The 17353-nt window shown below is 40.4% G+C and overlaps 2 protein-coding genes across 9 annotated transcripts in view; one reads left to right on the forward strand and one right to left on the reverse strand.

Annotated features, from left to right (window-relative positions):
- ube2j1 (ubiquitin-conjugating enzyme E2, J1) overlaps positions 1-17353 on the forward strand; it is a 43680-nt gene that overhangs the window by 23434 nt on the left and 2893 nt on the right. For all 4 annotated transcript variants that reach the window (XM_080881987.1, XM_080881986.1, XM_080881985.1 and 1 more), the window contains 2 exons: positions 208-337; positions 889-1008. In XM_080881987.1, coding sequence (XP_080738113.1) covers positions 208-337; positions 889-1008 — 250 coding nt within the window. The remainder of the gene's footprint in view (positions 1-207; positions 338-888; positions 1009-17353) is intronic.
- Positions 4144-17353, reverse strand: LOC308396569 (uncharacterized protein). Of its 5 annotated transcripts, XM_080881981.1 has the most exons (17): positions 9652-17353; positions 9173-9262; positions 8965-9084; positions 8711-8886; positions 8374-8445; positions 7993-8226; positions 7775-7881; positions 7459-7627; positions 6357-6472; positions 6247-6288; positions 6076-6147; positions 5928-5993; positions 5689-5777; positions 5462-5573; positions 5276-5381; positions 5120-5190; positions 4144-4604 (listed from the first exon to the last, which is right to left on the reverse strand). In XM_080881981.1, the coding sequence occupies exon 1, from the start codon at positions 14052-14054 to the stop codon at positions 11106-11108; it is 2949 nt and encodes a 982-aa protein (XP_080738107.1). In that variant the 5' UTR covers positions 14055-17353; the 3' UTR covers positions 4144-4604; positions 5120-5190; positions 5276-5381; positions 5462-5573; positions 5689-5777; positions 5928-5993; positions 6076-6147; positions 6247-6288; positions 6357-6472; positions 7459-7627; positions 7775-7881; positions 7993-8226; positions 8374-8445; positions 8711-8886; positions 8965-9084; positions 9173-9262; positions 9652-11105. The 5 variants fall into 5 exon arrangements, with proteins under 5 accessions (XP_080738107.1, XP_080738109.1, XP_080738105.1 ...); XM_080881983.1 differs by having other exon boundaries at positions 6247-6472; positions 8737-8886; XM_080881979.1 differs by having other exon boundaries at positions 6247-6472.

Consider the following 17353-nt stretch of genomic DNA (forward strand, 5'->3'; position numbering starts at 1 on the left):
GGAGCATACCTTGATTTCATAGGGCATGTGTATCGGCATGTAGGTCCCATAGAGAGTACCGTTTTGAGTTCCTGCTGTAGTAGGTTGATCAGTCATGGAGTGAATTCAATTTTATTCACGATCATTATCTAGAAGGTTCCAAGTGTGAAACTCAAACAAGTCCTTGTGGCAAGATGACATCACCACATGCCACCTGTTCTCTGACAGGTCCCAGGACTTCTGCTGTGAGACCTGTGGCTGTACCATGCGCTCTGCCCTCCTGGATCTAACCCCCAATAGCAACCCTGGTGCTGAAGACCATACGGCTAAAGAACTGGCTCAGCAAATCAACTTTAAGGTACAAACTCTGGCTGTTACATGAGGCGGGTTAAATTCATAGTTCTTTTGTTTTATATTTTCTCTGTGCATGACAATTCATAACAAAGCTGATTTTGATAATAATTGTTTAACTCGTATCACAACTTTCCATAATTATATTGAGAATACTGGAACTCCACAGATTATATCCAGAGCCTTTATTTATTAGAACCACAGAGCAGATGGGCCAAAAGCACTGTTCATTGTGTTAACCGTTCATTATTGAACATTGGAATGGAAGCTAACATAATCCCACTACAAAGATTATAAAGTCAGTGCATAATTTAGCAAATACCTATTAAGATAGTTCTCACCAATGTTTTGCAGTAGCGCAATAGGCATGCCCCTTATTTTTACATTTCTTTTGTTTGAGAACTATGCAGGATGAGAATTAAAATTAAATATGAGCAGCTTGACCTTTAAAAATCCGCTACTGGAAGAATGTAGGATGAATATATAGATTTGAGGTCTGGCCCCATTACAAAACGCAAGGCATGGTGTAGATTACATAAATTGACTGTGTTTATGCAGGCAGAGTCCAGTTTATCCAGAGAATCTAGTGAGAATGAAGGAGGAGAAAGTGAACCTTCAACCCACACCCAGGGACCCTCCTCTGCAAGCCAAGAAGCTGAAAAAGACCAGGCCGAACAGGTAGGTATCTTTTTTTTTTTTTTTTTACCACTCTTGTTTTACACAAGACAGCACATAACCTGCAGCCAGCTCGCCACCTACAGAGTTATCCATCCCAGTGGTTTTGTTTTATTTTATTCTGCATGCATGATACATGCATAAAGTCGGCTAGGAAACCAGATGTTTACAGAGTTGAGTCCTCTGAATTGTCTCTTCTCCCTGTTGTTAATTCCTCCCACCAGACAAGCACAGACATGTGCTTGCTAAAAATAAAACAATGATGATTTGTTTTCTTCACATGAGTTTCAGCCCCACTCTGCCCAAATGAAGAGATTTGTTTAACCAGTGTCCAGTGTCTTACTCCCTTTGAAGACTTTTTCACCCTTTAAATTGCTTTACATTATGATCCCACAATCTTCCATAACTGTTGGCAGGTGATTCCAAAAACTGCCATGACTGGGAGTCTTTGAAGGTGAAACAACAATTTACCATAGGGATTGTACAGAGGGTATCATTCTTTTAACCTGAGTAAAACTCCATTGTAACTTATATTGAACACATAACAAAGTAGATTTTCGGCATAAAACTGGCTCCAAGTACCACATTTTAATTTATTTTTTGCATTACATTCATTTGCTAACTTTCATGTGTGTTCTGGAGCAGTTGTTTATCCAAGGAAGTACAAAATTTTAAGTCATAGTTTTAATAAATACATTTTGTCTATAATTTGCACTATTAGCACAGGTTGTGGCATCAGCACAAAACAGTGCCATCTCTCCCAGTATGTCATATCACATATAGAATAATATAATATATATAAACATTTGATATAGAGTAGTAGTATCGTATAGTTGGAAAAAAAAAATGTCAGTTTAAAATTCAGTTTCGGCTAAAATGTATTCTCATGTTTCATAATTAAAAGTATTGTCAAATGTTTGCAAGAACAACTTTTGTATTTAGTCCAGTCCATTTTTAACATTTACGTAAAACATCACATAAAGCTGTCAGGTTATAATTCATGTTTTTCACGTAATCTAGCCATGCAATTCATCCATATTCCACTTATCCATTGTGGAGGGGCTGTCCCAGCTGTTATAAGGTGAGAGGCAGGGTACTACCCTGAATAGATCACCAGTCTGTGTCAAGACCAACACAGAAAGACAGCGCACGCACATTCACACCTATAGGTAATTTAGATTCTCCCCATTAACTGCATGTCTCTGAGAAAAGGCCCGTGGCCAGATAGTGAACTTCAACCCATTCAAACACTTCTTGCTGTGAGGTTATAGTGCTAATCACTGTGTCACTGTACTGTCCATCCAGTGTGTCATTTTAGACACTCGTGTTTAACATTGTAGAAGATGTGTCATGGTAGCTTAAAGCCTGTGATACCATGGCTTCTCTTCATAAGTTGTGATATGGGTGAGCTTTGTTGCCTAAGAGGATTGATTTTGGTGCCAGCTGCTACCCACAGAAGCACAGAGACTGAGTGTGAAGGAGTACTGTGGAGGGTCAACTTAGATCAGTGCTGCTGCGTTAGGATAAACTAAGGAGGGACATATCAAAAATAGTACTCACCATCTGCTGCTAGAATTGGGGGGGGGGGGGTTAAAACTGCAGAATCAGACAGGCTGGCATTCCACACTGCCTCTATGCTGCTGATGATGATGATGATAAATGATCATCATCAATGCATCCAGACAAAAAAATGCAAAAAAAACTATTTAAACATAAAAAAAAAATCACAAAAAAAGAACAACATGGTATCCACGACTCAAGCAAAGACCGAAGCAAAAATGTGGATTATTAAACAGGCCATTAATTAGTACATTAATTAAAAATTTAATAACAAATTGATTTTTTTCTGCTTTACAGAAACCTGGTTAGACGAGGAGGATTATGTTAGTTTAAATGAACCACGAGTTATACTAATTTTCCGAATCTTCGAAGCACAGGCTGAGGCGGTGTGGCGGCACTCCAGCTTATTAATCAGACTCAGAGTTTTAATATATTTGAAGGCCTGTTGAAAACCAGTTTTATTTGTGATCATCTATCGTCCACCTGGGCCTTACACAGTTTCTGTCTGATTTCTCAGACTTGTTATCTGATTTAGTGCTCGTCTCAGATAAAATAATTACTGTTGGTGATTTTAACATTCATGTAGATGCTAAAAACATTTATTCTATTATTAGACTCAATTGGCTTTTATCAAAATGTAGAAGAACCCACTCTCCACTTTAATCACACTTCTAGATCTTTTTATGATATATAGCAGAGAAACTGAGTATTTAATAACATTTCCTGAAAACCTTTTGTCTGATTTTTTTTTTCCCTAATAACATTTTAATTTATAATAATGTATTACACAGTAGGGCTGCTCAATTAATCGAATTTTAATCACGATTACGATCTGGGCTTTCAACGATCATTAAAAGTGACTGAGCCGATTATTAGCACCTCCCTCGTGCTTTACTCTCGCGCTGCTCCGTGTGGCAAAACGAGCGCACCTCTTGTTTCGAACACACGTCACAACAATTAAGAGGACCCGAGGGAAGCTCAGAAAGCTAAGCAGAAGTTATTTGGAGAGGAGAGTGACTGCCGTTGGTTGAAAAGAGGTAAAAAAAAACTTCAGTGGTTTGGAAACATTATGGGTTCGCGGAGTCAGACGTGGATCAAGTAGACACAGTGTGTAAACTTTGCTACGGTGTCGTAGCTGCACCACAGAGCAACACTGCAAAGTTCACTAAACATAGATGTTTACATTTTTCATTTATTTTTTATATTGCAAACATTTGCACTGTTATCAGTATTTGCACACTATTTTATATTATTTTTTAAAGTCATTATTCAATACATTGTTATTGTTAACCCTTTAAAGCTGGTGTTCTGACAAACCATCCTACTTTGGCAAAACGTCCTACCCGTAGGATAATTTTACGCTGCCATATGACAAACTGCCCTACTTTGGCAAAATGTCCTACTGTATGTAATTTATGCACATTTCTGCTGCCAAACAATAATTCCAGCACAAATTTAAGTAGGTATGACGGTTTGCCACTTAACTTTGCCCATCAGAGTATGTTTGTAGCTGATATTCATAAAGCCAGTTCGGTTTGACACTTTTTTTTACCCATTAAAGTGTGCTTGTAGGTCACATTCACATAGGTAGCATGTTTTGGCACGTAATTCTTCCCGTCAGAATTATGCTTCTTGCTCTTATTAACAAAGGTAGCATGTTTTGGCACGTAATTCTTCCTGTCAGAGTATGCTTCTACTTTATAATAACAAAGGTAGCATGGTTTGGCACTTGTTTGTAGAAGCAGTCTGCATGCCAAGGTGCTTAAGTTATACAGCTGTCACCACTGAAGTGATTGGAACACCTGACTATATAAACTTTGACAATGAACTCACTCCATTATAGTTACAGTATATATTTACTGAATATATTTACAGATACATATATTTGACGTTTATAGATCAACAGAACACAGGGAGAAAGAACTGAAAAAGAAACAGTGTACAAATTATGCACATTTGTCGCACAGGTACTTGACCAGGCTGCTCTCATATTGAGCACATCCAAAATGTGCCCATCTGGAACAAAACTCGCACTGCACCTGAAGAGGGAGAAGGGGGGGGGGGGGGGGGTGTAAGTGTGTTAACCAACATTATGAATTTGATGAGAAAATAATTACTACAGTGGCTTGCAAAAGTATTCGGCCCCCGTGAACTTTTCCACATTTTGTCAGATTGCATTCACAAACATGAATCAATTTTATTGGAATTCCACATGAAAGACCAATGTCTCTACCAGTCTCTAGCTGGTAGAGACAGACCCTAAAAGACTGGCAGCTGTAATTGCAGATAAAGGTGATTCTACAAAGTATTGACTCAGGGGGATGAATAATTACCCCACTTTTCAGTTATTCATTTGTAAAAATTGTTTGGAATCATGTATGATTGTTGTTCCACTTCTCACGTGTACACCACTTTGTATTGGTCTTTCACGTGGAATTCCAATTAAAATTGATTTGTGTTTGTGGCTGTAATGTGACAAAATGTGGAAAAGTTCAAGGGGGCCGAATACTATTGCAAGCCACTGTATATTGCATTTGTGGTTTATTTGTTTTACCATTTCAATCATACTGGAGTCTGGATCGGCTTCCAGCATGGAACAAACCACACAGTAGTCATCAGCATTACCTAGAAACACACTGACATTAAACCTAACAGTTTTAAACAAAACTGAAAGTGCTATTGCAATACAAAAGCACATGACTCAACTTACTTTGATGTTCTAGCAGTTCGCAAGCAATTTCAGTGCAGTGCAGCCCAATGGCTTCTGGAGTGGACAGCACCCTAACCTCTCCACTCAGAAGGTAGTGTTCGGCAAACTGTAAAATATGTTACAGTAATTGCAATTGATTAACTTAATTCTAGTTTAATACATTAAATACAATTGCTTATTAAATACCTTCAACACTAAAACTCCACAACTGCTGGAGTCCATCTGCTTGTTGTGTGGCAGAGTCTCCATTTTCCAATCCACTCGGGACTCTTCCTTTCCTTTCATCTTCAGAAAATTCCTAATAAAAACAAAACAAGTTTTTAAAATGTAGCCAGCATTTTGCTCTAAATAAAAAGAAAAAAACCCCCACAAACCAAACAACCTAAAACAGATAATTAATGAATGATGAATACCTCCAGTTACGCATAACTTTCCTTTCATAACAACCTTCATTTCCAAGAGGGTCTAACAGCAGTACAGATTGTGAGGAGATTTTGACAACCTAAAATAAAAATTGTATTTAGTAGAATATGTGTATTACACTCACTTAAGTAAACATAATCAATTGTAAACATTTTCAAAATAAGAATATGCTGCTAAAAAGAACAGTAAAACAAAATAGAGAAAAAACACATGAGGTGTGAACATGTACCACAAGTATCCAGTGTGCACCAGAGTTCAGTGGGCACAACCAAATGTCCTCAGCCGGAAACAACATCTGTGGAATATTTTTAAGTTTATAAAGGTTTAGATTTATTTACATAACATACACTATATAACCAATATAACATCTACATTACCTTGCTGACACATTTAAACTTCCCAGAAAACAGAGAGGTTGCAACAACGCAAGACAACTGATACACGGGTTTCTGAAAAAATGCAAGATTATTATTATTATTTTTTTTTTAAATGATTACAAAATTTTATAAAATACCTTTGTGAAATAACTGGCATACGTTCTTACTTGCCTTTTGTTTCTTAATGAGGCAGTGCAGGTATGCATCAATGACCTGTTTGGATTAAAAGAAGATTATTTTTACAGACCACCACTAGGACCAAAAATGATTATTTCACTTACCTCATCAGAAAGCCACCCACTATCCTCCAGTGTGCGAAAAGAAGAGTCATACAATTTGTATGGCCCAACGACTGCCTCCACACGCCCGGTGTCTTTTGCAGCCCAAAGCCACTTCACTAAAAAACAAAATATGATAAGTTTCTTTAGTAATAACAATTGCCATTTGAAAATCACGGTCAATGGCCAACGGGCCACAAGCAGACAAGGGCCAACGGGCCAACAACATAAACATGCCAGAGGGGAGTAGCTTTATGTAAATCAGAAATTAGCCAAAATTGGACCAACAGGTCAAAATTAGCAAGAGGGGAGAAAAAAATAAAACATTCTATCCATCTGACTAGCCAAACAGGCAACAATTGACCAACCGGTCAGAATGAGATTTTTAGCTATGCCACCTTTTTCTTGCGTGCTGGGTTTCTGGGGGGTCACTGGTACAAGCTCTTCTGGTGCTTGGACTGATTTTACCTGAGCTATTTTTGGTCCAAACTGAATGACAGAGGATCTGTTATTTTGCAGCGCTTCATGTTGATGCTGAGGACTGCAAGGCCACATCTCAGAAGATGGGCTACTCTCAACAGGTTCAGCTGGAGTTGAGACTTGGACAGGGTGGCTTGTTCTATAGGGTTTAATGTGGTCAATACTGTATAGACTTTTTAAAGTATTTCCCTCAGCGTTTTTCAGTCTAACACATTTTCCACTGAAGTCATCAATTGTGTAGGGACCTGAAAAATCCGGTTCAAGTCTTCCTCCTTTTCGCCCACGTTTCCTCATATTTAGAAGCAGAATTTGATCCCCTACATTGTACACAACATTTTTGTACTTTTTCAGGGCCCGCTTGGCATATGCAACCTTTTGCTTGTCTTGTGACTTCGCAATGTTTTCTTGTGCAGTTTCTTTAACTGCATGTTGTGCTTCACTTTCAGACTGTACATAGTCACTGTACCTTTTGTCGTCTGGCAGAATGATGTTGGAAATCTAAAATTTTGTAGATATTAGCAATTAAAACAAGATGATATCATATTCATAAAGACATTACTGGGTTTTTTTCTTAAATGGTTTCAATTCTTAGTTCTAACATAGAAAGAATTTGACAAACACTCACCGGCACTTGAACAGGCACTTCTGATGGAAATACTGCCTCTCTTCCATACATCAGAAAAAAAGGTGTATATTTTGTTGTGGTTTGTACTTTTGACCGAAGTGAAAACAGGGTGGGCTCTAGATACAGATCCCAGTTATTCTGCTGGTCATTCACCAGTTTTCGGAGGGCTCTAAATGCAGGCATAGAAATATGTAAACACAGTAAGTAAGACAAAGTTTAATTAGAAGTAAAGAAATTAATAAATTATTAAGTAACAATTAAGTTTGAATAACATAAGTAATGTTATTAAAAACTGATAGATAAAAATTAGGCATACCTTTTTATGTTGTCATTGGTCTTTTCATCTAGACCATTAGTCTGTGGATGGTATGCTGCTGTGACACTTCTTTCAATTTGCAATAACTTGCAAAGATCAGAGTTGAGCTTCAACAGATAAGGACAAGGTTATACTGCTTATACAAGCACACAAGAAAAAATCTTTGACCCCAGTGAAGTAAAGTTAAAAAATGTAACTGAAAATTATTTAACACTTACTTCATTCACAAACTCTCTGCCTTGGTCTGACAAAATCCTTTTGGGGCAGCCATGTCTATATATAATGGAGCACAAGTGCTGGGCTACCTCAGATGCAGATTTCGTTTTTAATGGGAAAGCTTCAACCCATTTTGAAAAGTAGTCAGTTGCAGTAAGTATATACTGGAAGCCGCTTGAAGTTTTAGGAAGAGGTCCAGTAAGATCTATACCAATAAGTTCCCACACTTCAGACACCTATCAAGGACAAATTAATAATTTGAATAACAATTTGTATAATGTACACATTAACATTGATGGTTAAAATTAGTTGGCAAACCCTCCTGCCTTTATGAATATGAGCTACAAGCATAGTTTGATGGGTAAACGGGGCATAATATTTACCTGAATACACTGCAACGGTTGCACAGCAGTCAGTGGTTTCCCAACTTTTTGACACTGGTCACATTCCTGAATCTTTAAGGTAAAAATATTTATGGAGTTCACGTAAATGTTCAACATTCTCATTTGTAAAAAACAAAAACACTTAATGACATATTCTCTAACGAACAAACTATTTAGCAACAATAGTTTGTGTGCGTGTCTTCAAATCTCTGCCAGGCCTACGGGTTATTACTGTAATATCACTAATTAACCATATTTATTTATATTTTTAACTGATATCAAAAAATGTGCTTATTTTAAACACTATTTAACAACAGTACAAACAGTTAATACATACCCATGTTTTAATGTCAACTGTCATACCAAACCAGTAAAATCTGGAACACACTGCATTTAGCGTTTTGTGTGTGCCAGTGTGTCCTCCAATTGGAGATGAATGAAACTCATGAAATATCTTCCTGGCATCATCCATGGTTTTTACTACTCTTCTGGTTCCAACAAAGAGTTCTCCATCTGCAGTAAAACAATATATATTTAGAAATTAATTTAACCACATATATGAGTTGTTAGTATTAACAGTAAATTACTGACCCTTTTGTTTGAATTTTGAGGCATATCTTCTGAGGTTTTGCCTCTGAGCCTTGTCATATCCTGAAGGGTAGGAGCCCGCAGAAATGAACGCGTAAATCTCTTCCCACTTCTTCTCCATATCTACGAATGTCAGTAAACATTTTCTTATGAGCTTCAATATGTGCAGTTGACAATGCAAATAATTTAACTTATTAAATAACGAAATTACCGAAACAGCCTTAAAACACCGAAGCTGCGGACTCAAAAGTGTTGTGCAAATACCACGTGTCCGGTAACTTGACAGCAGACTTCACCGAATCTGCAAATTCGACAGTTTTGTGCAGAAAGCAGATAGCGACTTCACTTTAATATTGACAAACAATCACAAAGGCTTAAAAAATCAAGTATCAACGTCAATAAAAAGTACTAATACTTACTACTTACCTATTCTCCTGCAAATATGACAATGGAGTAGCGTGAAATCACAGCCGGATGCGCTTAGCTTCCCTTTTTGTGTTGTGCGCATGCGCGCACATGCTCAGGAACTACGGGTAGGACGGTTTACGGGGTAGGAGAAATTCCCAGAACACCGGTCAGAGCAGCACGCTCTGTTTTGTGTAACTATTTTTAAATCCCTGTAGAACCTGAACCGTGTAAGCTAGCGCAATAAATTTTTTTTGCATATGAAACCGGAGGAGTTGTACTTACATCTTATGCCATCAGCTTGTCCTCGGTCACGGTTTCCTTCCACATAAAGCTTTGCAAAAATTGCATAAAAAGCGCTTGCAGGAACAAAAACATAATATTCCAGAAACAGCTTTGCCATCTGATCAGCTGTTCGTAACACTTCCCACATTGAAATAGACGTCAGCGCGAACTATCGCATGTCCGCCATTTCCTGGCCGAAACCGGAAGTGACGTCATCTTCGCGGAACATGTAGTTTTTTTTACTTGTAGGCCTTAAAAACCTATACTGGTGTTTTTATAAGTCATGTTTGACTTTTCTGAATAGTTGCTGGGATGCTTAGAACTCATATTGCACTGCTGGAAATAGTTTATTTTGATGCACCTGCTGTTTTCTTTGCAAATTTGAATCATAGGATTGTTTTTTTGTTTTTCCTGCACTATATAAAAATTGCTTTATCTCCAAAATAAAACTATGAAGACACTCAAAATAAATTTCCTGTTGTTGTAAACTATTTTTTGCATTTAAAGTTTTGAGGGACAAACCTCTTAAATTTCTCCAAGTAGAAATATATGTAAAAAACAAAAATGATTTTCAATTTTTTTGTAGTTTATTGCACTTTTTTGCAATTAATGTAGTTACTATGGACTTAATGCATACATATTATTAAAATATGGGCTATAACAGTTGTATTGATGTATAGCAACTTGAAATGCTCCCAATGGCACTATAACATGTAAAAAAATAATATAAGCTCTGGCGGACTTGGTTCTATAGTAGGTCGTAAGGGTTAAATAAATATCGTCAAATAATCGAGATCTCAATTTCAGTGAAAATCGTGATTATCATTTTTGCCATAATCGAGCAGCCCTATTACACAGCAGTGGGGATAAATTCATCCACTGTCTTCTACAATGACATGTGCAGCACGGTTACTTGAACGTTAGTCCAACAGAGGTCGATTATCTTGTTAATAATTTTATTTCTTCACTGCATATGACTCTGGATACTGTAGCTCCTGTGAAAAAGAGAGCCTCAAATTAAAACTACTTTCAACTCTCTGGTATAACTCTCTAACGCGCACCTTAAAGGTGATGACTTCAAATCAAATCACTTTTATTGTCACATCACATGTGCAGGTACATTGGTACAGCACATGTGAGTGAAATTCTTGTGTGCGAGCTTCACAAGCAACAGAGTTGTGCAAAATACAATAATGTAAACAAAAAATACAAGAATGGCTACATCTGAAACTAATAAATATATGTACTTCTGGATGTGTATACTAAATATTTTTCTACGTGTGTGTGTGTGTGTGTGTGTGTGTGTGTGTGTGTGTGTGTGTGTGTGTGTGTGTGTGTACACATATTTTACAAATTAAATAGAGTAAACAATAAATAAAATATATAAAATAAAATATACAGAGTGAGACATGTGCAAAACAGTGGCATTACTGTACAGTATGGAGTGCATAATGTTAAAGTTCCAGTAGTGAAGCTGAGGTGTCTATGACGTGTTCAGCAGTCTGATGGCCTGATGGAAGAAGCTGTCTCTGTCTGCTGGTACGGGACCGGATGCTGCAGAACCTCCTTCCTGATGGAAGTAGTCTGAACAGTTTATGGCTGGGGTGACTGGAGTCCTTGATGATCCTCCCCGCTTTCCTCAGGCACCGCTTCCTGTAGATGTCTTGGAGGGAGGGAAGCTCACCTCCAATTATCCGTTCAGAGCACCGCACTACTCGCTGGAGAGCTTTGCAGTTGTAGGCGGTGCTGTTGCCATACCAGGTGGTGATGCATCCAGTGAGGATGCTCTCAATGGCACAGTGATAGAAGGTCCTGAGGATGCGGGGGCTCATGCCGAATCTTTTCAGTCTCCTGAGAAAGAAGAGGCGCTGCTGCGCCTTCTTCACTGTTTTGTTTGTGTGTACTGACCACGTAAGATCCTCAGCCAGGTGTACGCCAAGGAACCGGAAGCTGCTCACTCTCTCCACAGCAGCGCCGTTGATGGTGATGGGGGTGTGTACTTCTCTGCACCTCCGGAAGTCCACTATCAACTCCTTTGTCTTTGCGACGTTGAGGGTGAGATGGTTGTCTTGACACCAGTGGGTCAGGGCGCTGACCTCCTCCCTGTAAGCCGTCTCATCACCGTTGGTGATAAGACCCACCACTGTAGTGTCGTCCGCAAACTTCACAATGATGTTGGAGTTGTTAGTGGCTGTGCAGTCGTAGGTGTAGAGTGAGTACAGGAGAGGGCTCAGTACACACCCCTGTGGAGCACCAGTGTTCAGTGTGATGGGGGATGAGGTGATGCTGCCCAGTCTGACCACTTGGCGTCTGTCAGACAGGAAGCTAAGGATCCAGCTGCAGAGGGAGCTGCTCAGTCCTAGATCCTGCAGTTTCCTGTCCAGCTTCGAGGGAACGATGGTATTGAATGCTGAGCTGTAATCTAAAAACAGCATTCTCACATACGTGTCTCTCTTCTCCAGGTGTGACAGGGCAGTGTGTAGTGTCAGGGCTATGGCATAATCAGTGGACCTGTTGTGGCGGTATGCAAACTGTAGAGGGTCCAGTGAGTCGGGTAGTGCAGAGCAGATGAAGTCCCTGACCAGCTTCTCGAAGCATTTGCTTACGATGGGGGTCAGGGCTACAGGTCGCCAGTCGTTCAATGAGGAGATGGTGGAGGATTTGGGTACAGGGACGATGGTGGCCATTTTGAAGCAGGCTGGGACTACAGACAGAGAGAGGGAAAGGTTGAAGATGTGCGTGAACACTCCAGCCAGCTGAGCCGCGCATGACTTGAGGACGCGGCCGGGAATCCCGTCCGGACCAGTAGCTTTGCGCGCGTTCACCTTCCTGAAGCACTTCCGCACATCCTCCTCAGACACAGTGTGCGCACTGACGTCATCCGCGGTGCGCACACTGTCCGGTCTCATGGTGTTCGCTGTGTCGAATCTAGCGTAGAATACGTTTAGATCCTCACACAGAGAGGCCGTGGTCTGCGGTGTGCTGGTTTTCCCTCTAAAGTCTGTGATCGTGTTTAGTCCCTGCCACATACTCCGAGGGTTGTCAAACTGTTGCTCCACCCTGTCCCTGTACTCACGTTTGGCTGCTTTGATCGTCTTCCGGAGTTGGTAATGTGCGTGTTTGTAGTCCGATGTGTTCGCGGAGGCAAAGGCGGTGCTCTGTGCCGCGCGAACATCTCCGTTAATCCAGGGTTTTTGATTTGGGAAGGATTTAACTGTTCTGGATGGGACGACATCTTCCACGCATTTCCTGATAAATCCACAGACTGAGTCTGTGTATTCATCAATGTCCCTAGCAGCCACGTGAAACATTTCCCAGTCCGCGTGATCAAAACTGTCCCGCAGCGCAGACTCCGAATGGTCCGTCCAACAGTGCACCGCCCTCCGGGTTGGAGCTTCCTGTTTCAGCTTCTGCCTGTAGGCGGGCAGGAGCAGGATGGAGCGGTGATCTGATTGGCCGAATGGGGCGCGGGGGAGGGCTTTGTACACATCCCGGAAAGAGGTGTAGCAGTGGTCGAGTAGCCGATCTCCACGAGTGTTAAAATGGATGTGTTGGTGGAGTTTGGGTGAGACTTTCTTCAGGTTTCCCTTATTAAAGTCTCCGGCTGTGATAAACGCCGCCTCTGGGTGTGCGGTTTCCTCGCTGCTGATCGCGCTGTACAGTTCCCTGAGTGCTCGGTCAGTGTCGGCTTGTGGGGGAATGTAAATAGCCGTAATAATCACTGCTGTAAATTCCCTCGGCAGCCAGAATGGCCGGCACTTAATCATCAGGTACTCCAGGTCCGGTGAGCAGAAGGATTTGACCGGGTGCACGTTCGCATAATCACACCAGCTGTTGTTGATCATGAAACACACACCACCGCCTCTGCTTTTCCCAGTAAGATCCTGTGACCTGTCCGCGCGATGCACGGAGAACCCCGGTAGTTGTATTCCGGAGTCCGGTACCTTGTCTGATAGCCAGGTTTCTGTGAGGCAGATCACGCAGCAGTCCCGCATCTCTCGCTGGAATGAGATCCGTGCCCGAAGCTCGCACAGCTTGTTCTCCAGAGACTGCACATTAGCCAGTAATAAACTGGGTAACGGTGGTCTGTTAGTGCGCCGTCTCAGTCGAACCAGAACGCCAGATCTTCTCCCTCTGCGTCTGCGTTTGCGGCCTCCAGGGCCAGAGAACAAAGGCATCTCAGGTGAGATGAATGGGGGGTCTGCAAACGGAGCGTCCGTGTTGCAAAACTTGAACTCCGGAAAGTTATAAGAAAGACCGTCTTTTATGTCCAGTAAGGTTTGTCGGTCGTACACAAGGAGACATGTGCTACTCGCGAAAAAATGAAGGAAAAGTAAAATTAAACACAGAAAAAAGCTGTTGCTTGGGGGAGCTCGCGACAAGGCTGCCATACTCGGCGCCATCTTGTTCTTGTTCAACTTGTAGGCTGGAGAGGAAATGGCGTGTCACAAATCTGGCAGATCATCATTTAGCCTGGAGAAATAGTTTGTTGCTTTATAAGAAAGCCCTCCATAAAGCTAGAACATCTTACTATTCATCACTGATTGAAGAAAATAAGAACAACCCTAGGTTTCTCTTCAGCACTGTAGCCAGGCTGTCAAAAAGTCAGAGCTCTGTTGAATCAGCCATTCCTTTAACGTTAACTAGTAATGACTTCATGAACTTCTTCACAAATAAAATTTTTACCATTAGAGAAAAAAGGACTCATAATAATCTCACAGAGATAACATTATGTACAACTACTTTCAGTACCATTAATATTCATTTAGTCTTTTTCTCCAATTGATCTTTCTGAGTTAACTCAGGGAATTACTCCCTCCCAGCCATCATCATTTCTTTTAGATCCCATTCCTGCTCAAAAAATGTTCTAACATTAATTAGTGCTTCAGTCTTTAATGTAATCAACCTATTAATTGGCTACGTACTCCAGGTCTTCAAGCTGGCAGTAGTTAAACTGTTAACTATAGCATCTTGATGCATGCTCAATCATCCAGGCAAGGAAATCCCTAAAACTTGATTCTGTTCATCTGGATGTAGCGTATTCAGTGGGAGAAACGTTTTGCCACTCATCCAGGTGACTTCTTCAGTCTCAGCTGACTGCAGGTTTCCCCAACCTTACAGTACCTTTGAACAATGACTGAAAGTAGCCCACTGTGAGCAATCTTGGAGTGTTTTTGACTACAATATGTCCTTCAACGCACATATTAAACAAATATGTAAGACTGCTTTCTTCCATTTGTGCAAGATCTCTAAAATTAGAAATGTCCTGTCTCAGAGTGATGCTGAAAAACTAGCTGATGCATTTATTACTTCCAGGCTGGACGACTGTAATTCATTATTATCAGGATGTCCAAAAACTCCCTGAAAAGCCTTCAGTTAATCCAAAATGCTGCAGCAAGAGTCCTGACAGGGACTAGAAAGAGAGAGCAGATTTCTCCTGTTTTGGCTTCCCTTCATTGGCTTCCTGTTAAATCCAGAATTGAATTCAAAATCCTGCTCCTCACATACAAGGTCTTAAATAATCAGGCCTCATCTTATCTAAATGACCTTTATAGCACTATATCACCCCACTAGAGCACTTGGCTCTCACACTGCAGGCTTACTTGTTGTGCCTACAGTATTTGAAAGTAGAATGGGAGGGAGAGCCTTCAGTTTTCAGGCCTGTCTTCTATGGAACCAGCTTCCAGTTTGGATTCAGGAGACAGACACTATCTCTAATGTAGGATTACGCTTCAAAATTTCCTTTTTGCTAAACCATGTAGTTTCAGCATGGAGGAGGAAGTGTGATGTCTGGGGCTGTTTTGCTTGATCCAGGGTTGGTGATTTATTCAGAGTGAGAGGCACCCTGAACCAAAACAGCTACCACTGCGTTCTGCAGCGCCATGTAATACCCTCTGGTATGTGCCTAGTTGATCAGGATTCCATCCTACAGCAAGACAAGGACCCAAAATATAAGTCCAAGCTATGTCAGACCTACCTCAGTAAACAAGAACAAGATGGTAAGCTTAAAAACACGGAGTAGCCAGCACAGTCTCCAGACTTAAACCCTGGTTTGGGATGAACTGGACAGAACAGTGAAAGCAAAGTAACCTACAAGTGCCGCACGTTTATGGGAACTTCAGCAACAGATATAGAAGAACTTTGTGAAGAATATTAATGCCACAGGTGTGTTCAGCTCTTATATCTTCCAAAGGGGACTACTTTGATGAGTCAAAAGTTTAGAATACATTTTGGTCTATAAATTGATTCCATGATTTCTTATTTAACTCTAATTGCTTATTTGTACTATGTTTTCATTTCAATGTGCAATGAGAATAAAACTGCGTTATTGTCAATACAAAATTAAAAAATTGGCGTGTTCTAAAACTTTTCTGTTAGTGTATATTGATCTACTACAATTCTACTCAATACAACCTAAGATTTGCTTCAAAATGCTGTTAATTTTTTTCCTTTACAAATGTATAATTTATAATATCAGCACATATTTAGTTTATCATAATAGAAGATAATTTTTTGTGTTCATTGTAGCCAAACTCTAGATGTTATTGTTCTCAGTTTAATTATTTTTCCTGCTAGACAGCTGAATTCTATATAGCAGTAATCAGCTTGAAGCTCATAAATTAATTTAAGCAGCAGTCATGTCCAAGCTGTCCTGCTGTTCACATTTCGTGATGATGTCCTTGTCTGATATAATCAGCATGAATCCGTTTTAATGGCATCTGCTGTCCTGTGTGATTGGCTGTCTTAAAAAGTGTGCGTACAAAATAAAGCAACTTGGCGATTAAAGTCACTAGGTTATTAACAGGAAATTACAGCACACCTAAAGCTGCTTTAGTTCTGTGTAAACTAATAACATTTCTGCTTTGGTCTTTGTCATATTTGTGTGTTTAGGTGCATACATGTGTAGGTGTCTACTGTGCACTCTCCCATGTCCCTAACTGGAAAGCATTTTAAAAGCTCCTTGTAAATTTATACAGTGCCCATCACAACTACAGTCACCTCGATGTGCTTTATATTGTAAGGTAGACCCTATAATAATACATACAGAGAGAAACCCAACAATCAGATGACCCCCTATGAGCAAGCACTTTGGCGACAGTGGGAAGGAAAAACTCCCTTTTAACAGGAAGAAACCTCCGACAGAACCAGGCTCAGGGAGGGGCGGGGCCATCTGCCGCGACCGGTTGGGGTGAGAGAAAGAAGACAGGATGAAGGACGGAACAGATCAACCAGGTCACCAGTCTTTGTCAAGGCCAACGCAGAAAGACAGACAACCATTCGCACTCACATTCACACCTATTGGCAATTTAGATTCACCCTATTGACTGCATGTCTCAGAGAAAAAGCCCGTGGCCAGTGTATTTCAACCCATTCAAACCCTTCTTGCTGTGAGGCGATAGTGCTAACTGCTGTGTCACTGTACTGTCCTTAGTGTATTATTTCAAACATTCATTTTTAACATTGTAGTCTGCTGCTGCGACCGACCAAAGCTGCTTGACCTAAAGGACAGGCAAAATTTAGCTCCTAAAAGTGGTTCAAAGCATTTTAAAGACAGAAGAACAAAAGCTTAAAAGCTTAGTAGAAAAAGTCTATAAAATAAGTGAGTTTCAGACATTTACTGAGGAAACAGCCAAACAGCCAAAAATGTAACTAATGAGATGACTAATGTCCTTGTCTTAGTGATGCTTACACTGAGATCCTC

The sequence above is a fragment of the Rhamphochromis sp. 'chilingali' genome (genome assembly GCF_963969265.1).
Source record: "Rhamphochromis sp. 'chilingali' genome assembly, chromosome: 5".
In the NCBI taxonomy this organism is placed as follows: domain Eukaryota; kingdom Metazoa; phylum Chordata; class Actinopteri; order Cichliformes; family Cichlidae; genus Rhamphochromis; species Rhamphochromis sp. 'chilingali'.